The following is a 13,901-nucleotide window of genomic DNA, read 5'->3' as shown; positions in this document are numbered from 1 at the left end:
AGGTAATATGCAAAATATCTGCACACATACATTTCAAGGTAGTTTAATGAATATACCCGTCTATAGAGTACATTTAGTTTATATGCTAGTGAGTTTGGTAGTCAATTGTATTAAAGTGACACTAAAGCAAAAAAAAACAAAAAAACATATGATATAATTTATTGTATGTGTTGTACAGATAGTTAATAGAACATTAGTAGCGAAGAAAAGAGTCTCATATTTTTATTTTTAGTTATATAGCTTTTTCTTTTTCTTTTTTTTTTATAACATTGCACCATTCTGTCATATTGGCAATTGCAAACCACACTCTGTATTTTAAACTATGGAACAGAGCAGAGCTAATGACCCTTTGACCCCCCCTGCAGTAAACTCTTATCTGAAGCTGTTTTTCCACTGTATCGATGATGTATAAGTGCTTCAGAAAACAGCTTTGTAGCTGACCCAAGTTAGGTCGGAGAGCTCAGAGAAGCTCTTTTGCATAGATAACAAGCAAAGTTTCTTAACTCTCCCTGCGATGGAAACAATATGAGAATCTTTTCTTTGCTACTAATGTTCTATTACTTAGCTATACTACACATACAATTCATTATATCATAAGTTTATTTTCACTTCAAATTCCCTTTAATGTAGGCCATTTTATAGAACTATACTATTTGAAACGTTGCGCACATGTCCAACTCCTCTCCTAATCCAACCTCTCACACTAATAAAGAGCCAGCTGATGCAGCAAATGGATGAGGGACATGGTGCCATTATAACCTCTGCATTCCCTATTGTTACACCACTAGTCTGTACCTTAACAAACTATCGTTTGGATCTCTCTCTGGACTTCATTGATTGTACGATAAGTCTTCACTGTGTTTAGTTAAAACCCTGTGTCCAATTAAAACGAATTATTTCTCTTTACAGCCCACCACCCAGTCTGAATTCCTCCTGCAGTCTAACATTCCAGCAGTATGCCTGTTCAAATGTAAGTATTTTCATCTCTGTACAATATGATAATCTCTAGAGAGATAACCAAGGTGTCAGTTGGGTGGGCCAAAGCTAAGTACACACATGTGATAATTGTCGTCTGCCAGGGATCAGGAAATGATCTCTCAGGCAACCATCCAGGGCCTGCAGGCTAGCGATGTGTTCTGTTGCTATGGAGGGGGAGGAGTCATGACGAGTGGTGCACAATTGAGCAGTTGTCCTTGGGCAGGGGAGGCAACGATGAAGACAATGCGATCGGGCCTGCTCGGGATTAGTTAGGGATCCGACATACTGAAACCTTAAACTCCAGTGAAAATAATGTAATAAAAAAAGTGCTTCATTTTTACAATAATTATGTATAAATGATTTAGTCAGTGTTTGCTCATTGTAACATCTTTCCTCTCCCGATTTACATTCTGATATGTATCACATGGTGACATTTTTACTGTGGGCAGGTTATGTAGCTGCTGCTAGCTGTATTGGCCGTTAGAGACAGCTGTAAACAGCTATTTCCTGTCTCTGAACATTGTTACATTGTTGCAGTTTGCCAGGAGCACTGCGGTCCTCAGAGCTTCTTTTGGGAGGGATTTCACCACAATATCAGTCATGCAGCGCCCCCTGATGGTCTGTTTGTGAAAAGCAATATTTTTCTCATGTAAATGGAGGTATCAGCTACTGATTGGGATAAAGTTAAATTCTTGGTTGGAGTTCCTCTTTAAGTGACGTTGAGTGACTTTAGCTACAATTTAATGGAAAAGAAAACATATATATATATATATATATATATATATATAGAGAGAGAGAGAGAGAGAGAGAGAGAGAGAGAGAGATGGATAAATACTTGTTTTACTTACATAACCATATGTTCTGCACTGTCCACGTTTTGATTTTGTTGAATTTTATATAGTAAATAAATAGAAAACTGTTCCAGGCATTTTCCATCTTTACTGCTCCTGACTGAAGCCAATCCTGATGTAATTTCCTCCCTTACTCTTTTTTTTTTCTCCTAGAAACTGCACTGTCAAATATAGCTTGATTCGTAAACACATGTGAGCACAGCATAGATCATATTTCAGTACCTTCACTCTGCACTACCTTCAGCCAATCAGTGAGGAGCAGGAATGTGGGAGGGGAGATGACAAACTTCCCTCTCGTTGGCAATGTACCAAATAGAGCCAGGCTGACTGAGATAACATTCATTACAGCAGAAATATTTCTTATGATATTGGAATGCTTGCAATGCAGGGTCAAGTTGTAGGCTGCGTAATAAACACAGAGCAGTGAGTAAATAGAATTTGATTAAATGTCCATTATCTTTCTGTGTCTTTCTGTTTAGGCATCATTTCTGGCAGCACTTCCAGATAACATCCTGGTCAACCTCTCTAGCTGTTATAACAGCACCAATGTCTCTAATCTGGATTCTCAGTACGCAACTTTGTATCTCTCTAAACTGGACATCAATAAAACCAATGCTGAAATTGGCCAATTAAACAGTGCGGCGGCGGTGAGTAATAAATGTTGTATATCCCAAATATATATCTCAAGAGAATGGTTATTGCTCTGGATTTTACTTAACCTTCCATCCAAGGATGCAGCAATAGCCAAGGCAGCTACTCTGGGGCCCAGGATGAGCTGGGGCACACATATACCCTGACCTGTTTACTGTATGATGCATCTGTCCTCACCCTCTGATTATTTATTTATTGTATTTATAAAGCACCAACATATTATGCAGCGCTGTACATTAGTTAAGGTTACAGATAATATTTAGGGTTGACATACAGCAATAACACAATACAGGAATACAAGAAAAACCAGATCACGCAGCACAGTATGATACAAGGTAATGCTTAGTCAGTCACTGGATGGGAGCATGGAGATTAGGCAAGTCGAGTTCACTCAAGAGCTCACTCAGATCCATAGGATGGGTGTACAGTAATGGAGGTACGTGAACAGGTAGGAGACATATGGAGGAGGACCCTGCCCTAAGGCTTACAATCTAGAGGGAGAGATGGAGACACAAAAGGTAGGGGACCAGAGTTCAGCTGCAGGTTTAGAGCACGAGGGGGGGTTGGGGTTAGGCCAGAGTGACAAGGTGAGTTTTGATGACCTTCTTGAAGATGTTGAAGGAGGTGGAAACCCTAATGGGGGGAGGTAAGTAGTTCCATAGTGTTGGAGCAGCTCTTGAGAAGTCCTGGAGGCGTGCATGGGATTGGGTGATGTGGGGTGCAGTCAGGCGAAGTTCATTGGAGGAGCGGAGTGAGCGGCTAGGTGTGTACCTCTGGGTAAGATTGGAAATGTAGGTTGGGCAGGTTTTGTGAACATAATTGTAGGTCAGACACAGTATCTTGAATCTGATTTTGGACTGGATAGGAAGCCAGTGGAGGGATTCACAAATGGAGCCAACGTGCTGGAGCGATGGGAGGAGTGGATCATTCTGGCTGCTGCATTCATGACGGACTGCAGCGGGACAATTCCGGTCATAGGGAGACCAGACAGAAGGGCGTTGCAGTAGTCAAGGTGGAAAGTTATGAGGCCATGGATAAGGAGTTTGGTGGTGGCAGAGGTGAGGAAAGGGCGGATCTTGCAGATGTTACGGAGGTGGAAGTTGCAGGACTTTGTGAGGTTTTGGATGTGGGGGGTGAAGGAGAGTGCGGAGTCTAGGGTGACACCCAAACAGTGGGCTTGAGAGGTAGGAAGAATGGTATTGTGGTTAACAGTGGTATATTCACATCTGGGAGGGTCAGGGATGGCTGGGGTGGGAAGATCATAAATTCCGTTTTGTCCAGGTTTATTTTCAGGAACCTAGCGGACATCCAGGAGGAGCTTGCTGATAGGCAAGATGAGACCTTGTCCATGGTAGTGGTGGATAGGTCAGGGGTTTGGTCATAGTAAAATATCGGGATTTAATACCTATATTTTACACTTTTATAGTAAAATATTGGTATTTAATAACAATATTTTACTGTCGACCCTAACTACATGCCCAAATTTCCAGGCACCCTTAATTGATGTATGCCTTGCACACAGTCTGACAGAGTTTAGAGTCACAGCCTATGAACTACTGAACCTTTTTATCTATTCCAAACAGGTTTGTTATCTGATTGAACCAAATTTGGAGTTATCAGACAGCTTTATAAAACCTTATTCCTATGGCTGGGAATCGGCGACGCTTCGCACCGGCATTTTTGCAACAAGTCCCCATGCCCACCAAAGGGTGGAATGATGTTCAAGTGAGGGGAGGACTTTGTCACCTCTCCATTTTGGAGCCATGTAACCTTTTCTGGTGGCCACAGGACTTTAAGGGGGAGGACCACATTCTTTTTTTTTGTTTTATTTTCCACAGAACTGAAAACTTCTTAAAGCAGATCCGAGATGAAAAACTAACTATAACAAGTAACTTGTCTATATATCTTATCTAAAGTTTAGATAGTTTACACACCAAATCTAGCTGCAAACAGCTTTAACAGTTTATGATTATTTATTCCTGTGATACAATGAGGGCAGCCATGTTCTGTTTGTCACATTACACAGGCAAGCTGATAGCATCTCAGCTTTCAGCCTTCCCTCCTCCCTCCTCCCCTCTGCCTCTGAAATCTCTGGCTAGTAACTTCCTCCTCCTCCTGCCCAGACTGAGCTCCCATAAGCCCTTGGTACATGAGTCTGAGAATGCCAAGGCACTCTGAAGCTGTGGGCGAGGCTTGTTTAGTTTATAGGGAATAAGAGTATTAAAACAAAACAAAAAAAGTATTTGGCTTGAAGGATGCCCTATAAACTATATGAAAGGAACACAATTATGCAATGAGTAAAAGTTTATCTCGGATCCACTTTAACCACTTAATGACATGCTGACCTATAAAAACGTCCTGCTAAAGCCTCTTAATGGCTCCAGGACATTTTTATAAGTCAGACAGTGCTGCTGCCTCTGTGCGCGTGCACACGTGCGCGCTCCCGCGTGTGCACGTGCATCCCTATGCACGTGCACATGAAAATTGTGAAAAAAAAAGCCCACCCAAAAAAAAATACACCTTTATTTCCAAACAATATATTGTCACCATACTTTGCACTAGGGACATAATTAAAATCTTTTGATAACCAGAACAAATGGGCAGATAAAATGTGTGGGTTTTATGTACAGTAGCAGTGTTTATATTAAAACCATAGGGGATAAAATTGGAGAAATAGTGTATTTTTTCATTTTTTCCTTGTATTTCCCTTTAAAATGAATAGAAAATAAAGTAATTACTGAAAACAAATATCAACCCCAAAAAGCCCAATTTGTGGTGAAAAAAACAAGATATAGATCATTTCATTGTGATTAGGAGGAGTGATTAAGCTATTGGCAAATGAAAGGGATGAGCACTGAAAGGTGAAAATCGCTCTTGTCTGATAGGGTAAAAACCGCCTTGGGGTAAAGTGGTTAAGCTATGCCCACTGAGCAATTTAGCTCACCCATCCGCAGCAAATAGCGAGTGATGCTTAATCATAATGCACTGCATTGTACTGGAGATTTCTTTGTATACGTTTGCTGAGCAGTAAGCTGTGGTACCCGCTGAGAATACACAGTATGTGTTGATTATTACAATGTTCTGCATGAATTCCATAATCTTTCTGTTATAGGTTCAATGTTTACCAGAGCATAGTACACAAAACTTCAAAGCATAGTCTACATCACATTATTATTATTATTTTACAAAAACTAAGTTTTTGAATCTATTCCACAGCTACAGTTTTTGATGAATGTATGATAAGGATCCCTCCTGTAGCATGTCCTGTCGGTTGCAATGGAGCTGCAACTGAGCAGTTTTGATTTCTCTGCCTGCATTTGGTTGCTTGCAATGAGTCTCATTGCTATCTGCAGTCACTCTGCAGTTCAGAGTAGCTCAGGATGTTGTCATGAATCCACCTATTGCTTGCTGCAGTTGAACTGCAGCCAGACAGCTGTGGATTTCTTACATGCATGTGGTTGCATAATCTGGCATGCATTTGTAATAAGAGTTCTTTCCATTCACAGGCAGCTTGCAGCCTTCAATCATTCTTACACAGGATTGCATGATTACCATTCAGCTGTGTGGGAATTTGCATGTCTGCTCTCATTGGCTGATGTCCATAGAAAAGCCTGCTTCCCCTCTTACATCTCGCCCATCATAGCATTCAGCTTAGCCAAAGTTGATTTCTGGGTTCCTTGTGTGAAGTTTGAATTGTATCTTATTGCATTACCTTGTCTTGCTCCCTTGGACATTCACTGCACCTGCGGGGGTACAGTGAAGTCTTTTCCTATCCTGATAGTTTGGAAACTGCCTTCACCACGTTGGTGACTGGTAGTATTCCTGCTAGTTCTGTTCCTGTGGGCGTGACTGTAGTAGCGGTTGCTATTAGTTACTCTCCTACTTGTTTGTCTTGTCCATGCCAGTGTGGATGTTTGCTATTGCTGGGGCAGCAATTAGATTGGCAAACTATCCTTCTGTCTGTCTGTTCCTGCTAGTCCTGTTCCTGTGGACGTGACTATAGCAGCGGTTGCTATTAGTTACGCTCCTACTTGTTTGTCTTGTCCGGGTTAGTGTGGATGTTTGCTATCGCTGAGGCAGCGATTAGATTGGTAAGCATTCTGTCTGTCTGTCTGTTGTCTGTCCTTGCTACTCAGTGTGGTGGTCATCAGATGCTCAGTGCTGCAGTCGCACTGAGCAACCATTATGTCTTGTTAACTGGCAAGCATTCTGTCTGTCTGTCTGTTGTCTGTCTTTGTTACTCAGTGTGGTGGACATCAGATGCTCAGTGCTGCGGTGTCACTGAGCAACCATTGTGTTTTGCTTATTGTGGCGGTTATCGGAAGCTCAAAGCTGCGGTCGCTATGAGCAATCTTGCTTCCTTTGTTCATAGCTCCTGGTGTGATCTGTGTAACTTCCTCCACTAAAGCATTCCACTCTACTACCTAATATCACCCTGTCACAGGAGCCCTAGTGGTCAGACCGCAAATTGCCTTCCAATCGGTTTCAGCACACCAATCATGCAAGCTGTGGTCGCGATCAGTGGGCAGAAACCAACAGAATTTGGGCAGCAGCCTGACTAGAAGGGAGCCTGTAAGGTACGGTAATTACAACTTACACACTATTTCAGGGTATCTGCCACCACCTCTGTTTTCTGAGACAGAGGAACTCACTAACTGGCTATTTCTCGACCTGCAAATAAAATGGTTAAAACACGCTGTATTCTGTCTAGATATCAACAATAGTAGCGTCTCTTCAGAAGTCTGAGTTCAGTTTGTGCGGCTGAGAAGCAGGGTAGCAGAAGAGTGAATGACTTTGATAAAGTATTTTATTCATGGGCAATATAAATAATTAATATATACAGACAATTATTGAAATCAACAATTATTGAAACAGTAATAGCCAGTAAGAAAAATAAAAGAAAGGGAGAAAAAATACTTAGTTCATGGAAAGATGTCCTTTTGTGGGAAGAATCATAAAGTCCTTGGTAAAATCCTTTGTTTCAGATCAAAGTTCAGAGTTCAGACCAGGTGGATGCCAGCATATCCTCAAGCTGGCACAGATGAGATCAAGATGGTGTTTCAGGGTGGAGGACACTGAGTTTGGCTCCTCTGCCATTCTTATGCCCCTGATCCAGTAGGAGGGAGTGAGGGCGGGAGCCACACACCCCCTTAGAATATGAGATGAGTCCTCCCCTTGTCCTGGGGACCAGAAATCATATCTAACCATATATAGGCTCTATCTCACAGAACCATACAGGTCAGGGCAGATTTACTAACATTTTCAGGTCATTTTCAGTTGCCTCGATTTACCCAGCAGTCTGATACCAAACATGAGGGGTGGGACCCCTGTGGTATCATCAGGGCACTTTCGAACTGCCTAACTGGCAGTCTTTACCTCAGAATGTTCTGAAACGTTCTTAGAACCAGCGCCAGACAGGGCCCATCATGCTCTGTTAGTTTGGAGGGTCTGCCAGCCTGGCAATACAGAAAATATGACACATATAGCAGTTTATGGAATATGATATACATCTGGGATTTAAAGCAGGTCATTCCCAGGCAAAGGCTCTTTTGAAGTTTGGGGGCAGCAAGCTACGTGTCAGCTCCCCTGCTGGGATTGTAGCCATAATGTCTAACTTTTTCCAACTAGATTGTTTCTGCCATCCTGCTTATCAACTATATCTGATGGATGGGCCATCAGCACAGCTTGAAGCCAGGGACACTCTGCAGCAGGCTCATGCCTTTTGGTGGAAGGAGGGAAAGAAAAAAAACCCCAGGAATGTCAGTTCTGATTCCTGTAATAGCTGCACAATTTTAGCCAGAAAGCGATCAGAAATTGGACTGCGCGGATCCTTCCAATTCGCCCACGTTTCTCACGGCTGTTCCGTGACAGCTGGGAGGAAGAGAAACTCCAGGTTGCTACAGGAAGCCCCTACACAACCAATCCAGATTCTATTGATCTGAATCGCAATCGATGCAGAGAATCGACTGCGATCGCATTTTCTTCATGGGCGGTTCTAGGACGCGTCTGCGGCCCCCCAACCGTCCGTGACACACCCATCTGCATAGTCTTGTTTGCTCTGGTGGTACTCTGGCTTTCTCAGCCTCAGCCGCTATACCTTGCACGTTAAGACCTGGGGGTAACCGAAGTCAGAAAGTCCTGTTCAAGCGGGGGCTTGTCTATAGGTAAAGACATGGACCGAGCTGGTTATCCCTCCTACAGTATGTTGGCTCATAACTTTAGATGTCAGGACTCTGTGGTCTACGTATACCTCAAGAAAGGGTCATTCTTTTGAGGATGTTGAAATCATATTTTGAGCAGAGAAGAAAACTGATTCATATGAGACAGTGTTCCCCAACCCTGTCCTCAAGGCCCACCCACAGTGCATGTTTCGTGGAAGTCCACAGAGATAGTTAATCAGCTCTGCTGAGACACTAATTACCTCACCTGTGGATGTTTGTGGTTTTCTGCAAAACAAGTAGTATTGGTGGACCCTGAGGACAGGGTTGGGGAACTCTGATATGAGACATGTAAGGTTCCATCCATCTAAAACTAGAATATCCATCCCTAAACGGGCCCAGGGGCCTTCATCGTCATTTATCTTTAAAATGCAGTGCCTTTTTATCATATTTATCTAGATATTTTAAAGTCAATGTACATGTTCATCTAGGAAATAAAGACAATTGGCCTCAATTCACTAAGCTTCTCTCCTGTCTTTAACAACGTTTCTAGAGTTGTTACCATGGTGATAAGGCATGTAGTATTCAGGAAACATTTTACCTCAGGCAAACCTAAAGTTAACTCTTCTGTCTTTAAGTTAACTCTCCAATCCTTAAAATAACTCCAGAGTTAAAGACAGGCTGTTAATTAACTGCGTGTGAAAATAACTACAGAGGAGGTAACTTAACTACAGAGGAGTTAACGTAACTACTGAGGAGGTAACTTAAGTAATGAAGAGATAAGATAACTCTCTCACTGTGTGGAGGTAAGTTTTCTCTTGCCTTATTATCTCCAGCATGATCTTAGTGAATTGACGCCAATGTATGTATTGAGTATTTATATATTTTCTTCATTTTCACTGGTGAGAAAAGGGTTTTAGAATATCAAAAAGGTGGCTGGTGAAGGTGTGTTATGTTTTTCTGGATAGATCATGACCTGGCTAAATGAGAGCCTTCACAGAAATATGGCTAATGAACTTAGAAAAATCTGACAATGTGCACAGAGGAAGCTGGGTGCTGCACAGGCCATGGTCTATATAACCTTACTTAACTCCATTAACTAATTCCGAGTGGCAGAGATGGGTACCTTGTCACTTCTTCGGTCTTCAATAGATCTAGCAAGTAAAGTAAAATCAGAGAACCCTGAGATGTATCTTAGCTCAGCTCTCTTTGACATTTTTCTGATAGGATTTAGAGGGTGAGGAGTGTGACTCTTTACATATGAACTTACAAAATTTATGATGGCTTCAGGCAATTATTTCCCTTTGTATTGCAACCGCACTCTAAAGAAGGCTGAGCTATTTTAAGACATCACACTATGCCCACTCCCAGTAAGGATGGGCCCTATGTTATCTCTGAAAGAAGAATGAAGACACAGACGCTTTTTGGTAAGAGCATGTAGGAGTTGATGTGGTGTTCTTTATTCAATAAAGTCAGGACTGTTGTTTTACAAAGTCCTACTTTAGTTGCAAACACTTTTGATCACAGGATGGTGCCTCTTACACATATATTGTCAAAGGACGTTATATTGGCCATTAAAGTTCATTAGGCCCTTCTTTACATGGTTGGGCATTAGTGTGACTGTTTTAATTTCCAGTTCCTCTACATTTGAATTATACTCCAGTCTTGTTTGGCCTGAAGAAGTGGCATCTTTCTGGCCACAAAATGTGCATCGGGTACCACCAACAGTCACTTTTATCTAAATTCATGACCTTTTTAGCATCCTAACCTGAATTGCTAACTGGACCCTTGTACAGTGATTTTTAACATATTAGCAGTTTATTATTTGTATAAGGCATTATTGCTTGGGTAATACATCATTGCACTCCATATTTACTGATATATTTTCCTCCTCCCCTCGTTTCCTGATTTGGAAAGGGGTGCTTATTGATTAACGATGTTCTATTTTTTCTCCTACGACTTTGTTGATTTGTTTCAATAAAGTGTGATGAAGGTTATGTTATTCATACACTTATGCATAAGTTATGAATTCTGGTAGAACACTCTAACGACTTGTTTTGTTATATGCCCCCTAAAAACACCATTCCACAAAATCAAGCTTATTGGATGGCTTTTTTCCTTCTTCTTGTAAAAGGTCATATAAGTCATGACCTAGAAGAGTAGGAAGGCAAGCAAACAGAACATTGTGAGAGCCCCACGGTGCTTCTAGCACACATGGTTAGAGTGTCAAACTATCCTGCCAGTCAATGGATCAGTGCTTGTGCTGAAAATGAGTAATAAAGTCCCCTGCCCATTGCAACTGTACTACTCCTGCACCAAGGTGGGGATTTTTAGGACAATTTCAAGTCAGCAGTGCTCCTAATAGTGGACTAGTACTATTCAGGGGTATAACTGAAAGTCATGGGTCCTCTCAGCAAGACATTGATGGGGCAAACCAATGTTCATACGCCGACCCTTGCCTCTCCTTGGTGACCCTTACAGCTCTTACAGCTCAGATACTAATTTTGCAAGGTGTCATAAAACAAGTGTGGCCAATGGTCAACATGATCTTCATGTTTTTAATTTATTTATTTGTGTTAAGTATTTTTTTTTTAGTAGTTTAACTAATTTGATGTTTATTTTGCTTAGTCTGTATGGCTCACTCCAGACTGGGGAAACTTCTTGTTTAATGGAATCTCCAATCGGATCATTCTGATGGTCCAGAACACTACTGTACCCCCGCCGAATTGGATCCCAGTGAACTATCAGCCTTTCCTTAGCTCAATAGTTTTGAATCCCATGGTGAGAACCTGTCTACAGCAACAAAATGTATCCTGTGACATTTCCCAGGAACTGTAAGTACTTTTCTTGCAGGGTTTTTGTTTGTGTGTCTTTTAAAGGGGAATACCTTTAATGAAGCATCAGATAAACTATTCCCGAAGTTGTATCAGTAATTGCAATTAATTTCCAATTATGTTTTGTATTCCTTAATACGCAATTTTTAAACTTGCCAATGTGAAGAGCTGGGGAGTTTTAAAATGAGCTGTTTTCACTTGACAAGGCAGAACAGGGAAGCAACCAGGGCAGTACAAGTATTACTGCTGTACAAGGCCCAGAAAAAGTCTAGGGCACTGCCAGGCAGGCAATGCTGGAGCACTCGCTGTGCACTTCCTGTTCCTCCGGGTCTTCTCCATCTATCTCACCTTTCCACTCCCCCTGCTGTGTGAAAGCATAGGGCAATGTAGTTGGAGGATGAGAGGAGCCAGCTGAGGGAAAAAGCCCCACCCACCACATGTGACAACATCCCCTGCATGTGGCCACCCTTCCTGCATGTCTTCACATCCCCCCCAGGCCAGGTGCTGGAGCAAAGGAGAGAGAAACAAGTATGCACCAATGTGCAGTGCAGGGGCATTTCTAGGTTCCTGTGAGATCCGGGGCACCCCTGGGCACCAAGAGGGAATGAGTGTGCATGGCACGTAGGGGGCTGTGGCGAAAAATGGGCGTGATTATGCTGCATAAAGTGGGAGTGGTCAAAGGTGGGGCCAAATGTGCATGAACATAGCAGTGGCGTAATGTAAACATATTCAATAGGCAGCATTTCCCATATATAAGCCCCTCACCTGGCTTCTGTCTTATCTTTGGCTGGCTGGTATAGGTTAGATAGGTAGCTTCCCACAGCGTAGGTTAGATAGGTAGCTTCCCCCAGCATAGGTTAGATAGGTAGCTTCTTCCAGCATAGATTAGATAGGTAGCTGCCCCAGCATAGATTAAGTAGGTAGCTGTCCCCAGCATAGGTTAGATAGGTAGCTTCCCCCAGCGTAGGTTAGATAGGTAGCTTCCCCCAGTGTAGGTTAGACAGGTAGCTGCCCCCAGCGTAGGTTAGATAGGTAGCTTCCCCCAGCATAGGTTAGAAAGGTAGCTTCCCACAGCGTAGGTAAGATAGGTAGCTTCCCCCAGTGTAGATTAGATAGGTAGCTGCCAGGGACGGATCAAGACCAAGTTGCGCCTGGGGCAAGGTCAGGTTTTGGAGCGTCAAGGTCCGATTTTGGCGCCTAAACTGCCATTAATTTTGCTGCCTTTTTAAGAATTCAACAAATTGCGCCTGGGGCAAGATACCCGCTTGCCCCCCCCCCCCCCCCCTAGATCTGTCCCTGGTAGCTGCGCCCAGCATAGGTTAGATAGGTAGCTGCCCCCAGCATAGGTTAGATAGGTAGCTTCCCCCAGTGTAGATTAGATAGGTAGCTTCCCCCAGTATAGATCAGATCGGCAGCTTCCCCCAGTGTGGGTTAGATAGGCAGCTTCCTACAGTATAGGTTAGATAGGCAGCTTCCCCCAGTATAGTTCAGATAGGCAGCTTCCCCCAGTATAGATCAGATAGGCAGCTTCCCCCAGTGTAGGTTAGATAGGTAGCTTCCCCAAGTGTAGATTAGATAGGTAGCTTCCCCCAGTATAGATTAGATAGGCAGCTTCCCCCAGTATAGATTAGATAGGCAGCTTCCCCCAGTATAGATTAGATAGGCAGCTTCCCCCAGTATGGGTTAGATAGGAAGCTGTCCCCAGTATAGATTAGATAGGCAGCTTCTCCCAGTTTAGATTAGATAGGTAGCTTTCCCCAGTATAGGTTAGATAGGTGGCTGTCCCCAGTATAGATTAGATAGGCAGCTCCCCCCCAGTTTAGGTTAGATAGGCAGTTTCCCCCAGTATAGTTTAGATAGGCATCTTCACCCAGTATAGGTTAGATAGGTAGCTGTCCCCAGAATAGATCAGATAGGCAGCTTCCCCCAGTATAGATTAGAGAGGCAGCTTCCCCCAGTGTAGGTTAGATATGCAGCTTCCCCCAGTATAGATTAGAGAGGCAGCTTCCCCCGGTTTAGGTTAGATAGGTAGCTTCCACCAGGGAGGTGGGAGTAAGGAGGCGGGGAGCTGGGCGGAGCGGCAGGGGGGAACGGGCAGTTACAAACTCACCTCCGATCGCAGCAGACACAGCCTCCAGCTCCTTCCAACTTCCTCCCCTGCCGTAGCTCGCATTGGTAACAGCGCCCCCTGTTCGTCATCACGCCGGAGGAGGAAGTCAGAAGGAGCTGGAGGCTGTGTCTGCGGTGGTCGGAGGTGAGTTTGTAACTTCCCGCTCCCCCCGCCGCTCCGCCCAGTGCCCTCTCCTGCCACTGAATCGATCTGGGGCACCATGGCAACAGGTTCCAGGCCGGTGCCCCGGATCATAGGCCCTAGCAACGCCACTGGTGCACTGCTATGCAGCCGAGCAAATCACTATCAACCATGCAGC

At 43.4% G+C, this 13,901-nt stretch overlaps 1 protein-coding gene across 1 annotated transcript in view; it reads left to right on the top strand.

The window, feature by feature from the left end:
• Positions 1 to 13,901, top strand: part of MSLN (mesothelin) — a 90,041-nt gene that overhangs the window by 2,618 nt on the left and 73,522 nt on the right. The window contains exons 3-5 of the mRNA XM_068247290.1: positions 910 to 970; positions 2,309 to 2,476; positions 11,267 to 11,472. Coding sequence (XP_068103391.1) covers positions 910 to 970; positions 2,309 to 2,476; positions 11,267 to 11,472 — 435 coding nt within the window. The remainder of the gene's footprint in view (positions 1 to 909; positions 971 to 2,308; positions 2,477 to 11,266; positions 11,473 to 13,901) is intronic.

This window comes from Hyperolius riggenbachi, chromosome 7 (genome assembly GCF_040937935.1).
Source record: "Hyperolius riggenbachi isolate aHypRig1 chromosome 7, aHypRig1.pri, whole genome shotgun sequence".
Classification (NCBI taxonomy): Eukaryota; Metazoa; Chordata; class Amphibia; order Anura; family Hyperoliidae; genus Hyperolius; species Hyperolius riggenbachi.
This window is presented reverse-complemented; position numbering and strand designations above follow the sequence as displayed.